The sequence below is a fragment of the Stegastes partitus genome, unplaced genomic scaffold, assembly GCF_000690725.1.
Source record: "Stegastes partitus isolate 25-593 unplaced genomic scaffold, Stegastes_partitus-1.0.2 Scaffold89, whole genome shotgun sequence".
NCBI lineage: Eukaryota > Metazoa > Chordata > Actinopteri > Pomacentridae > Stegastes > Stegastes partitus.
Window position 1 is genome coordinate 529419 of NW_007577820.1, and position 14356 is coordinate 543774.

Consider the following 14356-nt stretch of genomic DNA (forward strand, 5'->3'; position numbering starts at 1 on the left):
GGTACATCTGGAGGAAAATGGAGGAAGCTTGAAGCCTGAGAACACCATCCCAGCTGTGAAGCACGGGGGTGGCAGCATCATGCAGCAGGAAGTTAAAGCTTGGGCACTAATGGGTCTTCAGATGGACAATGACCCTCAGCATAGCGCCAGATTAGCTACAGAGAGGCTTCAGCACAACAGAGTCAGTGTTGTGGAGCGGCCATCACAAAGCCCTGGGGCCTGGACTACAAAGCGAGGTCAACATACCCGGGATACCTTCCGGAGGTCTGGCTTGACGAACCCTAACAACGGCACTCAGGAGTATCTGAAGAAAGTACTAAAAAAAATTCTCTCTCTCATTGCTCTGTTGTTTAGCAAATAGAAATAATGTTGATGATCCTGACTGACCTGAAACAGGAAACATTTCGTCTGATTTAATGTCAGACGCTGAGGAGAAAAAAAAGGTTTTATGTCTTATTATACAGTGGATGTAAACTTCTGAGTTCATAACTCGTGTTTTGCTTGTAGTTTGGGACATACTTATGAGAATGAAAAATATTTCCTCATACATGTGAACATAAACAGTACATTAGACAGTGGTATTTATTAGGATGGTGTTGGTATAAAGCTCTGGTTTTCATTCTTCTAGTTAAGCTGTAAAAACACGTAAACACAGAATCACTTCAACGGCTTCAACTCAAACACTAAACAACGTGTACATGACCTCAGAGACACTTTTGTCCTTTTTATTAACTTTTTAAAAATCGTTTGACTATGTTAAAGCAGGTGGTTACGTTTGGAAAAGGTGTCATTTTGGGAGGAATCTTGACACTTCAACTTGAGTTCCTATCAGTAATATCTCAATAACACACTAATAGCACACAAAGAAAGTCACACTGAGGACCTTAAAGACAAAAATGTCACCAGAAAAACCCATTAACCACTTTTCACATCTTATGTGGAAAATAATTCATTTCCTGTTTGTTTTTTAATTTATAAAAACAAACAATTGCCCTCATGTAAATAAACTGACATATCCCAGACAAAATAATATACACACAGAGATTTGTTTTAAATTATTACTTTATTTTCTTTTCATAGAGATTTTTTATTATTATTTTTTACAAACACAGTCTTTAAGGTCTTAACATGACTTCTTTTTGTATCTGACTGCACTTTGTTTTGTTTTGTGGTTGAGGACATTTTAGTCTTTAAGGTCCTACTTCTTTGAGTTTTTTTTTCTTGTTTTTTTGTGTGTTTTTTTTTTAATCTGACACCTCACAAAAAATAATTATGCATCAAAATCAAAGGTGTTGAACTGCTGACACATCCGAAGCTGTGATCATATCATCAAAATCCAGCACTTGTATAGAAAATACCTCATTTGTGTTATTTTTTCATATTAAAATCCTGAAAATTAATGAACATTTGATGGTTATGATCGGGCTGGTATTCTGGCGGTTTCTTGGTCGACGATGTTTTTGTCTTTAAGTGTAATTGTTCCAATTAGCACTTATATGGAAAATAATTTCTTTCAGTGTTCGTTTTTTTTGTTTGTTTGTTTGTTTTTGCCAGTTGTAATCAGGATGGATGAACCCAACAAAGTGGAAAATAATATGAATATATGATATTTTTATGGAAGTTTTTTAAGTCAAGGACAGTTTTTTCTTTAAGGTCCTAAAAGGGACCTAAAGGAAAGTAATTCATTTTGTGCTTTTTTAAAATGTATTGTAAAATACTGAAAATAATGAAGAGTTGGTAGTTATACTCAGGCTCAAAATGTAGAAATGTAGAAAGTGGAACGTAATGTTAATATATCATGTTTTAATTCCTGCAAACATCTTGTCTTTAAGGTCCTGCGTGTGATTTTAAATGGACATGTGAGGGTTACATCAGCAGGAATGAAACCAAATGTCTGGTTTCAGGCCTGGTTCTCCTACAGGTCACAGAAACTCTCGCTGAGCTCCCACAGCTTCTTGGCAGCGGCGTCGTCCCTCGCCTTCGGCTCGATGCTGAGCACCGGGGCACACTGGGTGAAGTAGTGTCCGCTGAGGTGCTCGATGCCTGGCTCCAGGGCACAGTGGAGGCTGGTCTGGGCTCCAGAGTCGGCATCCACAGCGAACAGGAAGATGAGAGGAGTGATGAAGAGCCTCCACCAGAAACTAGCGTAGCGACCGATCTCCGTCTTAATGAACCCTAGAGAGAGAAGAGGAAACGTTCAGGTGTGTTAAGTTTACAGCTAGGACCGTTTTGTGTCTCTTGGTGGTTGTTTTGTATCTGTTTGTAGTTGTTTTAAGTCTCTTTTTGGTTGTTCTGTATCCGTTTTGTGTCTCTTTCGACGTGTCTGTCTTTATGGTCATTGTGCGTCTGCTTGTGGGTGTTTTGCATCTATTTGTGGTAATTCTGTGGCTCTTTGTCGTCATTTTGAGTGTCTTTGTGGTGGTTTATGTGTTTGTGGACATTTTGACTTTCTATTGTCTTTGTGAGTCTGTTTGTGAGTGTTTTGTGTCAAAATGCTGCAAAAGTAACCTAAAAAGTTTAAGTTTACTTAAACATCTTGGGATTTTCTTGGCATTGGCTTCCCAAGTAACGATCGTGCAGATGACAGAAGTTACAAACATCCGATGTGTAAGTCGACCACTGACCGGGATGGAGGCTGTAACAGGTGACGTCGGACCCCTGCAGCCTCTTGGCCAGCTCGTAGGTGAACAGGATGTTGCACAGTTTGCTGTGGCAGTACCTCTCGAGGAGCTGAATACTGTTGGTGCCCAGCGCCAAAGCTTTGTGAGTCGTCAGACAGTTAAAATCCACTTTCCCCGACTTGTAGGCTTTGGATGAGACGTTCACCACACGGCTCGGCCCGCTGGCCTTCAGCCGATCCAACAGCAACACCGTCAGCAGGAAGTGACCCAGGTGGTTGACGCCGAAGATCATCCCGAAGCCGTCCTCTGTCTGTCCACTGGTCATGAGGCCTGAAGACAGAAAACACTATTAAAAACACATAAAGCCCCCCCCCGGGGTAAAGATCAGAGGACAGAGAACTGACCTGCGTTGTTGATGAGCAGATCCAACCTGGACTCGGACTTCAGAAAGTTGTCGGCAAAGGAACGAACTGACTGCAGACTGGCCAGGTCGAGTTGCATGAAGATCACCTGCTGGTTCCCTGTTTCCTGATAAGGGTTACAAATAAAATGCATTTTGGTTTCACCTACTACGGAAGCCGAGAGCGGTCATGGCTGCACATTTTTTTAAACGCCATTTTTTCGATTTTCGATTTTTCTCGGGCGCTTAATGAGAGATAATTAACTCTTTATCTCGAGAAAACGGCGAAGAAAGAACAGTAGCGGAAAACGACCGCTCTCGGCTTCCGTAACCTACATCAAACTTTAAGAAGAGAAAAGACACTCAGGATGATCCAATTCCGCATGTTTGGGATTAAAATCACCTTGTGGCAACATTTATAGATCGAAAAGAAAAAGGACCCAGTATGGAGTCCTGAGGAACACCAGAAAGTCTGAAACCACGGTCATGCTGTCGTTAATAATGCAACGATAATACTGCTGATTGTTGTTGTTTTTATGAACTTAGGTATCTTTCACATTTTCAGAAAAATGTAGAAATAAGAAGAAATGTATTTTTTCCCCTGTAATATGTTTCAAGTTGCTGATTTATTAGATTCAATCTGAACATTACAAACAATGTAACAACACTTAGAATTCCTCATAAAACGTGCACTCAAACAGCTGTTCATAGTGTTTTTACTTGGTTTGAGATGTTTCAGTTTCATCTGTGTTCAATTTTAACAATTAAAACACATCCAGAGTTATCACATTTTTGCACATTCTGGAATAAAATCACCTCGTGGTAACATCTGTAGACAGAAAAGTAAGAGGACCCAGTATGGAGCCCTGACGAACCAGTCGTGTCCTGTTTCTTCTCTCCTGCTGTCTGGGATCAGAAACTCTGTGTTCGTCTTTACCTGGATAATTTCCTGGACAGCAGCTTCAGCTCTCCGTCTGTCCCGGCAGGCCAGGATCACCTTGGCCCCCCTCCTGGCCAGGTCCATCGCTGTGGTCTTACCGATGCCGGTGTTCGCTCCTGGACAGACAAACACAGTTTTGCCTTCGGTCAGTCAGTCTGTCTCTGAGCTCTAGACTGAAATACAGACTTTTGGATGGATTTCCATGAAATTTATTAAACATTCATGGTTCCCAGAGGATAAATCTTGCCCATTGTGATGGTTTTGAATGTCATTTTTTTTGTGTGTCTTTTGAGGTTGTTTTTTAATCTCTTTTTGGTTATTTTGTCTCTTTGTGGTAGTTTTGTGTCTGTTTGAGGCTGTTTCATATCTTTGGAGTCGTATTGTGTCACTTTGTGGTTGTTTTATGTCTCTTTGGAGTCATTTTGTGTCTATCTGAGGTTGTTTTGTGTCTTTATGACCTTGTTTTGTATCTGGTCATGGTTGTCTTGTGTGGTTTTGTGGTCCTTTAGTGTGTCTGTGACGTTGTTTTGTGTTTGATTGCTTTGCATGTCTGATTTTGTGCCTCTTTGTTCATCAGAGTTTTTCATTTACTTCTTGAGGATTTCCTTGTATGGGTTTCTGTCACGTAAACAGTGTAGATGATTGATTGCTTTGGTCTTGCTTATGCTGGTGAAGAAGGCAGAACATATTTTCTACCTTCGACCTAAATATTACCTATTTTTTCATGGATTCAAATTAAATTTTACACAAAATGTTGAGACGATGAATCCTGCTAACTGTAATGATGCCCTGCCATTCCGTCCTGCGCCACCATGAGGTTGATAATTATGTTTCTCAATGAAACTGCTGAATGTGTTGTGATGAAATGTGGTGCAGACATTCATGTTCCTCCCAGGATGAACTGTTAGAACGATCTATGTGTCCGACACTTGCGAACCTGCAGAACTTTCATCAACCTCAGTCGGACTTTGATGCTAATATTTGCCCGTTAGCAGTAAACCTAATCTGTTTATTGAAGATGAAGGTGAAGCCTTAAACCTGCATTCTGTCCAACAGCCAGCAGATGGCGACTCCTCTGGTGGAACAAGGGAGTCTGACTGTACAGAGTAGATTCAGTGAACATTTTCCTCTTCAGTTTATGGTCTCAGTCAGTAGTTTCAAGTCTCCTTCAGTACAGCATGTTGTTCATTCAGTAATTTATCGTCCCTCTTGGAGTGAAACGTTCATTTCAGCACAGAGCAGGTGGTCTGGTTGCAGAGACTCCGCTCTGCACATGTGCAGCAGCTCCTCTGGCTGTAAACAGACTGTTCAAAGTGTCGACTCACCGGTGACGACGGCTGTTTTCCCGTGAAGCTTTGCAGCACTTTTACACCTGGGAAGCTTCAGAACAGTCATGTGCAGAAGGAAATACCCTCCGACTGACAGAGCTCCAAACAGCAGCAGCTGCAGCATTGTTCAGACAGCAGAGACTGAATCAGGAGCGTGTGCTGGTCAGCTGCTGTGGACGGTTGTGTAACAGTTGGATGGTATCAGCTGATCTACGCACTCAGACCTCAGAACCAGCCCCTCAAACTGCTGCCTTCAGACTCCGAACTCTGACCTGATTACTGCTGATTAGCAGCTGCTTGTCCACATTATCAGCCTGCTGCAGACAGACAGGATGCTGTCAGAGCTGGGAAGAGCTGCAGCGCCACCTGCTGGCTGACTGCTCCTAAAACTGTGGTTTTCACATTTCTTTGTTGTGGTTTTGTGTGTGTTTGAGTTTGTTTTGTGTCACTTTGTACGGTGGCCGAGAAGTGCAATAGAAATTTTCAACTGGCGAAACACTTTTACAAGTAAAATCAACTGGAAAGGGAACGTACCAACTCTAGGCCTGAACTGGAATAGGTAACAGGGAGCGGCCAATAAGAGCTGTTGCTGTCATTTATGGAGTTCATGGTGACCAAAGACAGACAGCGACCGAGTGATGGTTTGTCCGTTTTGTGGCACACACATGAGCCGATTAACGGTTTTGTTTTCCATGTGGTCGGTCTTAAGAATTTTTAAATGGTGCAGACCAGATGGAAGGACCAGACATGCTGCAGCAGTGCATCAGATATATTAGATATGATAGCAAACAACATTTTTAAAGCCCACGCTCTGGTGGTCTTCCAGTCACGTGGCTTATAAGCAGCCAAATCCTGCACTATTTTGGATCCATTTGTGACCTAAACACACTGTATGAATCTAGGAATGGTACTTTCAACAGGTTGGAACATGTATTTGCTGTTGGGAATGGAGAGTCATCCAGGGACTCTATTCGTGGCAGTGGTTCCAAGCCAGAAGGGGGGAGTGGAGTCAGCCCAGTTGCAAACATCAAAACATCCTCCACCAGGAACTCCAGAAATAACAACAACTCTTATTGGTTGCTCCCTGTTACCACTTCCGGTTCAGTCCCAGAGTTGGCACATTCCCTCTCCAGTTGATTTTACTTGTAAAAGTGTTTCACCACTTGTACATTTGTTTTGCACTCCCCAGCCACCGTAGCTTTGTTGTCAGTTTGTGTCACTTCATGCTAGTTTTGAGTTGCTTTGTGGCCATTTTGTGTCTTTTTGTTGTCGTTTTCTGTCTCTGACGTTGATTTAGCTTCTGTGAACTCTAGAATGTCTCAGCTACAAGAAAAACTCACCAAATGTTCTGCTGTTGACTGCAAGAGTGAACTCACGAGTCTTCATGCACTGCCAGCATCTGAGGAAGTGACCACCCAGTGGATTACTGGTCTATCAATGGCGGTGTCCCTCCAACAAGCAGAAGATCCTTAGTCTAAGCATGCTGTGCATCAAATGCAGCTAATTAATGAAGTAAGTGATGTGGGAGCATCACCACTTGGATGGGCAGCTGCATCCAGCAGGACTTCTTGGTCCTGAGGAGGGTGGTCCGTTCCGCTGAGCGGACCGTCAGATCCATCCTCCCCAACCAATAGGACATCTACACCCAACGGTGCAAGTCAAGGGCAGTGAAGATCCTGAAGAAGCAAGGCCATCCTGGAAACTCTCTCTTCTCCCTGCTGCTGTCAGGCCGACGCTATCGCTGCCTAAAGACTGGAACTGAGAGGATGAGGAAGAGTTTCTTCCCTCAGGCCGTCCGTTGGCTCACCTCTGAGCTTTAAAACCGGACTGTGCAATACACACAGGCACCTTTTACACATGCACCTTATGTACCATAACAGTATTGCATTTGCTTTATGTATTTGATTTATTTATGTGTTTGTATACATGTGTGTATATACATTAAGTATATATATTTCTTGAACACTTATTTTTGCTTTTTTTTTCTCTCTCTATTTTTCTTTTTATTGAAACTGGATGCTGGTACAAAACACATCTCACTGCACATTGTGCCGTGTATAAATGTGTATGTGACAAATAAAGCTTATCTTGAATTATCTTTGATGGCCTACCTACACATCAGAGCTCTGTGGAAGCTTACATTTAAACCATTGAGCAAGGCCTAGATGGGTTACTGAGTGTTCACGTCACCTGTTGTGCTGCAGGTCAACCTAAAACCAGCAGCTGTTTCCATCTGGCAGCTTCTCTCCTGCTCACATAAACTGAATGGACAAAATAAAACCGTGACTCAAACTCATTCATACGACATGTTAACCAGCTGCCACTTCATTTCCATCTGCTCCTCTGCAGCTAAAATATCGATTTTATAGCCATAATCATGGATGCAGAGAGTCTTCTTCCTGAAGGGGGCAGGTCAGAAACTGTTGAGAACAGAACTAAAGCCAGGAGTTCTACAGTCACGGTGAAACCAAGGTTCGATTTTCAGCCTGAAACACTCAAAGACACATCCTGGGACATGTGAGACTTTGACAATTTCCTGAAAAAGGGACAATATTGGACCTTTTTTTAAAAAATATTTTCAGTAAAAAGAGTTGAATACTCTTGAATGTCCTCATGATACACTCGATAAAACACTGGTGGTTGGAAGATGTTTTTATTCCCAACAAAACAGTGGAAGCCCTGACACACTTTACACTTCATGTCGTAGCTTTAAAGCTGCTGATAATCCTGAAAACTGCATTTGTTTGGTGCAGATGTTACTTTAGGTCAATGAGCTGCTTGATTCACATTGAAACAACATGTGAACATGTGACAAAGCTTTTCAGTTGAACTTCTTGATGAATGGTTAAAAACGGATTAAAACCAGATGTCTGGTTTCAGGCCTGGTTCTCCTACAGGCCACAGAAACTCTCGCTGAGCTCCCACAGCTTCTTGGCGGCGGCGTCATCCCTTGCCTTCGGCTCGATGCTGAGCACCGGGCCGCACTTAGTGAAGTAGCGTCCGCTGAGGTGCTCGATGCCTGGCTCCAGGGCACAGTAGAGGCTGGTCTGGGCTCCAGAGTCGGCATCCACAAAGAAGAGGAAGACCAGGGGCGCGATGAGGAGGCTCCACCAGCCAGAGCTCCGAAATATCGCTGTGGTGATGGGTCCTGGAGAGAGAAGAGGAAATGTTAAGTTACAGGTAGGAAGGCATCTCTTTCTGAGGGTTTTGTGTTTGTGATGTTTTTGTGTCTCTTTCTGGTCTGTTTTGACATTTCACTTGTCAACAATCTGCTGCTCATATTTCTTCCACCCCTATCGGCCACGTCAATCTTCTGATTGCATCATTGACTTCGGGATGCCAGTTTCACTTGCCTCTATCCTTCTACATCAGTAATCTCCTGCCTAAGTTTCTGGCACCAGGATACCAGTTTTCCTTTCCTCTGTTCTGTCATTTCAGCGATTGTACACTTCCATGACGGGCTCTGGGACACCAGTGTCTCACTGCTCCATAACTGCAGTAGAGCAACCACCTTCGTTGGGTGTTGAGGCACCAACCTATAAGGTAACTTCCTGTCCACAAGGCCGCTGCTTCATTTCTCACTTGCTCTAACTTGCATCATCTCATCTCATTGACGGTGGTCCTTTCTTATGAATTTACAGGTAGAAAGGTGTCTCTTTGTGGTCGGTTTCCATCTATTTAAGGGGGTCTTGCGTATCTTTGTAGTTGTTTCGCTTCTTTTTTTGGTAGTTTTGCATTTTGTTGTGCTCATTCTGTCTGTTTGAGGTTGTTTTGTGCCTCTTTGTGGTAGTTTTGTGTCTGCTTGTGGTCTTTTGTGTCTCTTTGAGGTTGTCTTTTGTCTATTTGTGGTCATATTTAATCTCTTTGGCTTCATTTTGAGTCTGCTTGTGGTCATTTTATGTCAAACTGTCACAAAAGTAACCTAGTAAGTTTGTCCATTGGCTTCCAAAGTAAAGATGGTGCAGATGATAGAGGTTACATGCAAACATCCGATGTGTAAGTCGACCACTGACCGGGATGGAGGCTGTAACAGGTGACGTCAGAGCCCTGCAGCCTCTTGCCGAGCTCGTAGGTGAACAGGATGTTGCACAGTTTGCTGTGGCAGTACTTCTGGAAGAGCTGGACGTAGCTGCTACCCAAAGCCAAATCTCTGTGGGTTGTCAGGCAGTTAAAATCCAGTTTGCCTAGCTTGTAGCCACTGGAGGAGACGTTCACCACACGGCTCGGCCCGCTGGCCTTCAGCCGGTCCAACAGCAACACTGTCAGCAGGAAGTGACCCAGGTGGTTGATGCCGAAGATCATCCCGAAGCCGTCTTCTGTCTTTCCATCAGCTATCAGACCTGAGGGCACCAGGAAAGATAAACTGACATGAAAATGCAACTTTCCTAACAGATCGAACCCCCCAGAAGAAATACAGATGTGAAACAACACATCATAAACCGAGCAAACAGATCTTCCCACCATTATTGTGAGAACAAAGCAGCATCACTGTATATTCCATCAGGAGTTCCGACCTGCGTTGTTGATGAGCAGATCCAACCTGGACTCGGACTTCAGGAAGTTATCGGCGAAGGAACGAACTGACTGCAGACTGGCCAGGTCGAGCTGCATGAAGATCACCTGCTGGTTCCCTGTTTCCTGATAAGGGTTACAATGCTGTAGTTAATGATGCAACACTTCATTGTTGTTGTTGTTGTTGTTGTTGTTGTTGTTTTTCTAAACTTAAGTATCTTTCACATTTTCAGAAAAAATGTAGAAATAAGAAGAAATGTATTTTTTTTCTCTAATTTGTTTTGATTTACTGATTTATCACTCTGAACATTACAAACAATCAGTTTCATCTGTGTTCAATTTTAACAATTAAAACACATCCAGAGTTATCACATTTTTGCACATTCTGGAATAAAATCACCTCGTGGTAACACCTGTAGACAGAAAAGTAAGAGGACCCAGTATGGAGCCCTGACGAACCAGTCGTGTCCTGTTTCTTCTCTCCTGCTGTCTGGGATCAGAAACTCTGTGTTCGTCTTTACCTGGATAATTTCCTGGACGGCAGCTTCAGCTCTCCGTCTGTCCCGGCAGGCCAGGATCACCTTGGCCCCCCTCCTGGCCAGGTCCATCGCTGTGGTCTTACCGATGCCGGTGTTCGCTCCTGGACAGACAAACACAGTTTTGCCTTCGGTCAGTCAGTCTGTCTCTGAGCTCTAGACTGAAACACAGACTTTTGGAGGGATTTCCATGAAATTTTATACAAAACATTCAGAGTTTTTTTTTTTTTTTTTTAATCTCTTTGTGGTCATTTTGCATGTGTTTGAGGTTGACTTATTTTGCTTCTGTTTGTATGGGTTTTGTGTCTTTTTGTAGTCGGTTTGCGTTGCTTCCTGGTCCTTTTATTGCCTCTCAAACAGACCGTTTACAGTGTCAGTCTGTGGCTGTCGACTCACCGGTGACGACGGCTGTTTTCCCGTGAAGCTTTGCAGCACTTTTACATCTGGGAAGTTTCAGAACAGTCATGTGCAGAAGGAAATATCCTCCGACCGACAGAGCTCCAAACAGCAGCAGCAGCAGCATTGTTCACTCTGCAGACGGAAAGAAGGAATCCTGCTTATCAACTGCTCTCTGCTGCAAATGTTGTGAAACTTGTTGGACTGGAGCTCCTCCTCTGAGCTCCTCCTCACACTAGTCATCCTTCAAACTCTGATCAGATCACAGTTTACAGGCTGAACGCAGAGCAGCAGGAGTTAGTTTAGTCTGTTTGGTGTAAAAGCTAAACTAGAAAACTGTGACAGCTGCTGCATTGCACATGATCCGCAATGTTCAGACAGACAGGACACCGTTTTAAAAGTTTACAGAGCTGCAGCGCCTCCTGCTGGTCAAGCTGTTGTCCTCAGATGACCTTTGTGAACCTACCAGGATCTGCTGCAAACACCTTGTTTTTAAAGAATTTCTGAAATAACACATGTAGGATGAAGGCATTTTGATAAAATATCACAATTTGAAGCTCAGATATTTTTTTTTGGATAAAACGTGCAAACAACTGTTCATAGTGTTTTTACTTGGTTGTAGGTGTTTCACTTACATCTGTGTTCAATTGTAACACTTAAAAACATCCAGAATTATCCAATGTTCACATTTGGGAATAAAATCACCTCGTGGTAATATCTGTAGACGGAAAAGTAAGAGGACCCAGTATGGAGTCCTGAGGAACACCAGAAAGTCTGGAACCAGGCGTGTCCTGTTTCTTCTCTCCTGCAAGGAAAAAAAAGCACTTTTCAGGTTTTTTTTTTTTTTTTTGGTTCAGAGGTTTAAAGACATACAAAATCCAGACAGTCAGAATATTAAAGATGTTTTCAAAATATTTTATTTATTTTCTCAGTAAACTTTGTCACGTTTTGCACTTGACATAAAGTAATGTGAAACCCAACCGCCATGAAAGACAAAAAAACACACAAATGTCACAAATCCTACTTGGACCAAATAATTCACATTCAGATTTTTATGCTAAACAAAATCGATTTTGAATAAAAACTTTCTGCAGCAGGATGCAGAAATCAGAGAAATGAAGCATGAAAAACAAGTTCAATAATAATCCATAAAAACGAGACATACTTCAGACAACTACAGATCCCATGAGGCTTTGGGAGCGCTGTGACACTTCCTGTTTTCTTCCCGTTCAAAGAAAATCTAAAACATAGAAACACGCTGCCAAACATCACTGTTGTAATATTTGTCATTTATTTACCATTTTTATTTTATTTATTACATCTACTTCAGATTCATACTCTAGTATTTTCCTGCTTTCTGTTCAGACTGACTGAACTTCACTCAACGTCAACTTACTAATTTCCTATGCAGGCCTCACCCTGTGGTCTTCCTCAATGAGGAAACTCTGAATGAGCTTTAAAAGCAAACCAACAGAATTTCATTTAAGTGGAGCTACACAAAAGCTGTCTGCAGAGGGGGACCATGAGATGCAGTTGAAAGCTCTGGATAAAGCCAGTAAAGGCACCTTCAGATTGCAGGAACAAAGTTCAATGTGGTTGAAAGCTCAGGCAGAAGCGAGTAAGTGCACAAAATGTTTAAAGCACACATAAACACAACAACAAGGCAAAATGTCAAACTTAAGGTTCATTTTGCAGCTTTTTTTCCCTGGTATTTTCAACCGAACCTCATGGTCCTCCTTAACACGTACATTTTTCTACATTTCATCTTAACAGTGCTCTTACTGACTTTTTAAACAGCTTTCAACCTCATCTCATGGTCCTCTTCATGAGAGAAAATTAGGTCAAAATTAATTTAAACATGTTTCTCTGCTAAGGTTTGTATAGCAGGTTTTCCCGGAGCTTTCGGTTGCACCACATGGTCCTCCTCTGCAGCTGGAATCAGCTTAAATCTGAAAACAGATGAAGGGGAAAACTCCATCCTCTGAGGAGGACGTGAGATGTGGTCGGAAGCTCTGGAAAACACCGGTAAGAGTTTGAACGCTGATGAATACCAGCTGAAAGGTCCAGAAGCTCCACGAAGCAAACCTTTCCATAGAGACATACCTAAATTAGTTTAATCAGCTGGGGTGTGGGTGAAAGCTCTGGAACAACGCAGTAAGCAGGTCCTTTAGTTGATGTGTTGATTTTACAGGAACTTTTGTGTTTGTTTTGGTGCTGTGAGCTCTGAAACTTTATTTTCTTGTGATTTAAAGAATGAAAACATGAGATGTGGTTGAAACGTTGAGAAGCAGTCAGTCAGACCGTTTAACAGATGTCTCAGACTTCAGACAGGTTCATCTGCATGAAGGCATCCACCTGTTCACGTGTTTATTTTCTGATTTAAAGTCTTAAAGTTCAGGCAGGTGCAGCACTTGTTGACCTGGAGGCACTGTGGAGCTGCAGTCTTTGGTCTGACCCGGCTCGGTTCTGGTCAGTTCTTCCAGAAGGTCGGGTTTTGTGCCATCCTCCTCTGGAAGTTCTCGTACCACTTGAGGATGCAGCTGGACGGGATGAAGGTCTCCGCAGGGTTTGGCGCCATCTGCGCCTGCGACACGGCGAACGACGAGGCGAAGTTGTAGAAGTTGTCCAGCATCTTCTGGGTGAACTGCAGGAAGGAGTCCACGGTGGACACGGCGGCGCTGCTCACCGGGGTCTGCTGGGCCAGCTGCTCCACGGCCTCCACCGACACGCCGACCTGGGCCACGGAGGGCGACCCGGAGGAGGAGGCGCCGAACGGGTGCGCCCCGCCTTCCCCGGCCTTCAGCCCGGAGATCTTGAAGATGGCGCTCGGCTTGTCGTTGGTGATGAAGCCGAGCAGCTGCCACACCGGGCCGCCGCTCGCCGAGTCCGGGATGGAGAAGTAGACGGCGCCGCCCATCCCGGCGGGGAACGGCACGGTGCCCAGCATGAACACCACCACGTGGTTCACGTTCTCGTAGTCCGGCAGGTTGAACACGAACTTGTCCGAGGCGACCTGCACGGCGTCGGTCTGCACCAACCGGCCGGCGACCAGGCAGCCGAACATCCCGCTGAGCGCCGCTTAGCCCTTAGCTCCGTGTTAGCCCCAATGTAAACAGACTGTAAAGTTAGCTCAGCTGCTAGTCAGCCGTTAGCTCATGTAAGCCGGTCCAGGGTAGACAGTCAGTGAAGTTAGCTCAGCTGTTAGTTAGCCGCTAGCCACAGTGTCAAGACTCTGGGTAGTTAAATTAGCCTGCTAGCTGGATGGAATCCGACCTGTGGGGTTCACGGAAGCCTCCACGGAGCGACTTTATCCGGTAAAAAAAAACAAAAAAAAAACAAAACAAAAACGAGAAACGTCTAAACGTGAACACGGAGCAGCTGCTCCGAACAGCTACAAAGTTCTGGCACCGAACATGAAGCAGCTGCTCCGGCTGTTAGAAAGTTCTGGTACAGTCCGTCATGTCGACCCTGCCCACCCCAATCCGCTGCTCGGAGATCGACCGCTCCGCCTGGAGAGCCTCTGGGAGATTTGAACCCTTTATGCGGCCTGACAGGCAAACAGCTCCCGGTGTGTTTCCAGCAGAGCGATCCGGGTCTGAATTTACCTTCAGGACTTTTTACTG

At 43.9% G+C, this 14356-nt stretch overlaps 2 protein-coding genes across 6 annotated transcripts; both read right to left on the reverse strand.

The window, feature by feature from the left end:
* Positions 1-564: 564 nt before the first annotated feature.
* Positions 565-14222, reverse strand: LOC103353926 (dehydrogenase/reductase SDR family member 13-like). 5 transcript variants are annotated; one of them, XM_008277118.1, is made up of 8 exons: positions 14007-14222; positions 11439-11538; positions 10734-10868; positions 10323-10441; positions 9804-9927; positions 9398-9629; positions 2625-2719; positions 565-2175 (listed from the first exon to the last, which is right to left on the reverse strand). In XM_008277118.1, the coding sequence occupies exons 3-8, from the start codon at positions 10858-10860 to the stop codon at positions 1916-1918; spliced, it is 957 nt and encodes a 318-aa protein (XP_008275340.1). In that variant the 5' UTR covers positions 10861-10868; positions 11439-11538; positions 14007-14222; the 3' UTR covers positions 565-1915. The 5 variants fall into 5 exon arrangements, with proteins under 5 accessions (XP_008275340.1, XP_008275338.1, XP_008275341.1 ...); XM_008277116.1 differs by lacking the exons at positions 11439-11538; positions 14007-14222 and having other exon boundaries at positions 10734-10919; XM_008277121.1 differs by lacking the exons at positions 11439-11538; positions 14007-14222 and having other exon boundaries at positions 2083-2175; positions 2528-2719; positions 10734-10919.
* On the reverse strand, positions 11628-14015 carry hikeshi (heat shock protein nuclear import factor hikeshi). Its single transcript, XM_008277115.1, has one exon. It carries the CDS (start codon positions 13795-13797, stop codon positions 13204-13206), a length of 594 nt encoding a protein of 197 aa, XP_008275337.1. The 5' UTR covers positions 13798-14015; the 3' UTR covers positions 11628-13203.
* Positions 14223-14356: the final 134 nt, after the last annotated feature.

Bases quoted from the DNA above. Each gene is read 5' to 3' on its own strand.
- hikeshi (XM_008277115.1), bottom strand. From the start codon at position 13,797: ATGTTCGGCTGCCTGGTCGCCGGCCGGTTGGTGCAGACCGACGCCGTG.
- LOC103353926 (XM_008277118.1), bottom strand. From the start codon at position 10,860: ATGCTGCTGCTGCTGCTGTTTGGAGCTCTGTCGGTCGGAGGATATTTC. The intron at 2,720-9,397 runs GTACTGCCACAG...GCTCCTCGAGAG, and splicing joins TACGTCCAGCTCTTCCAGAA to GTACTGCCACAGCAAACTGT. The intron at 2,176-2,624 runs GTCAGTGGTCGA...TTCTCTCTCTAG, and splicing joins CTGTTACAGCCTCCATCCCG to GGTTCATTAAGACGGAGATC.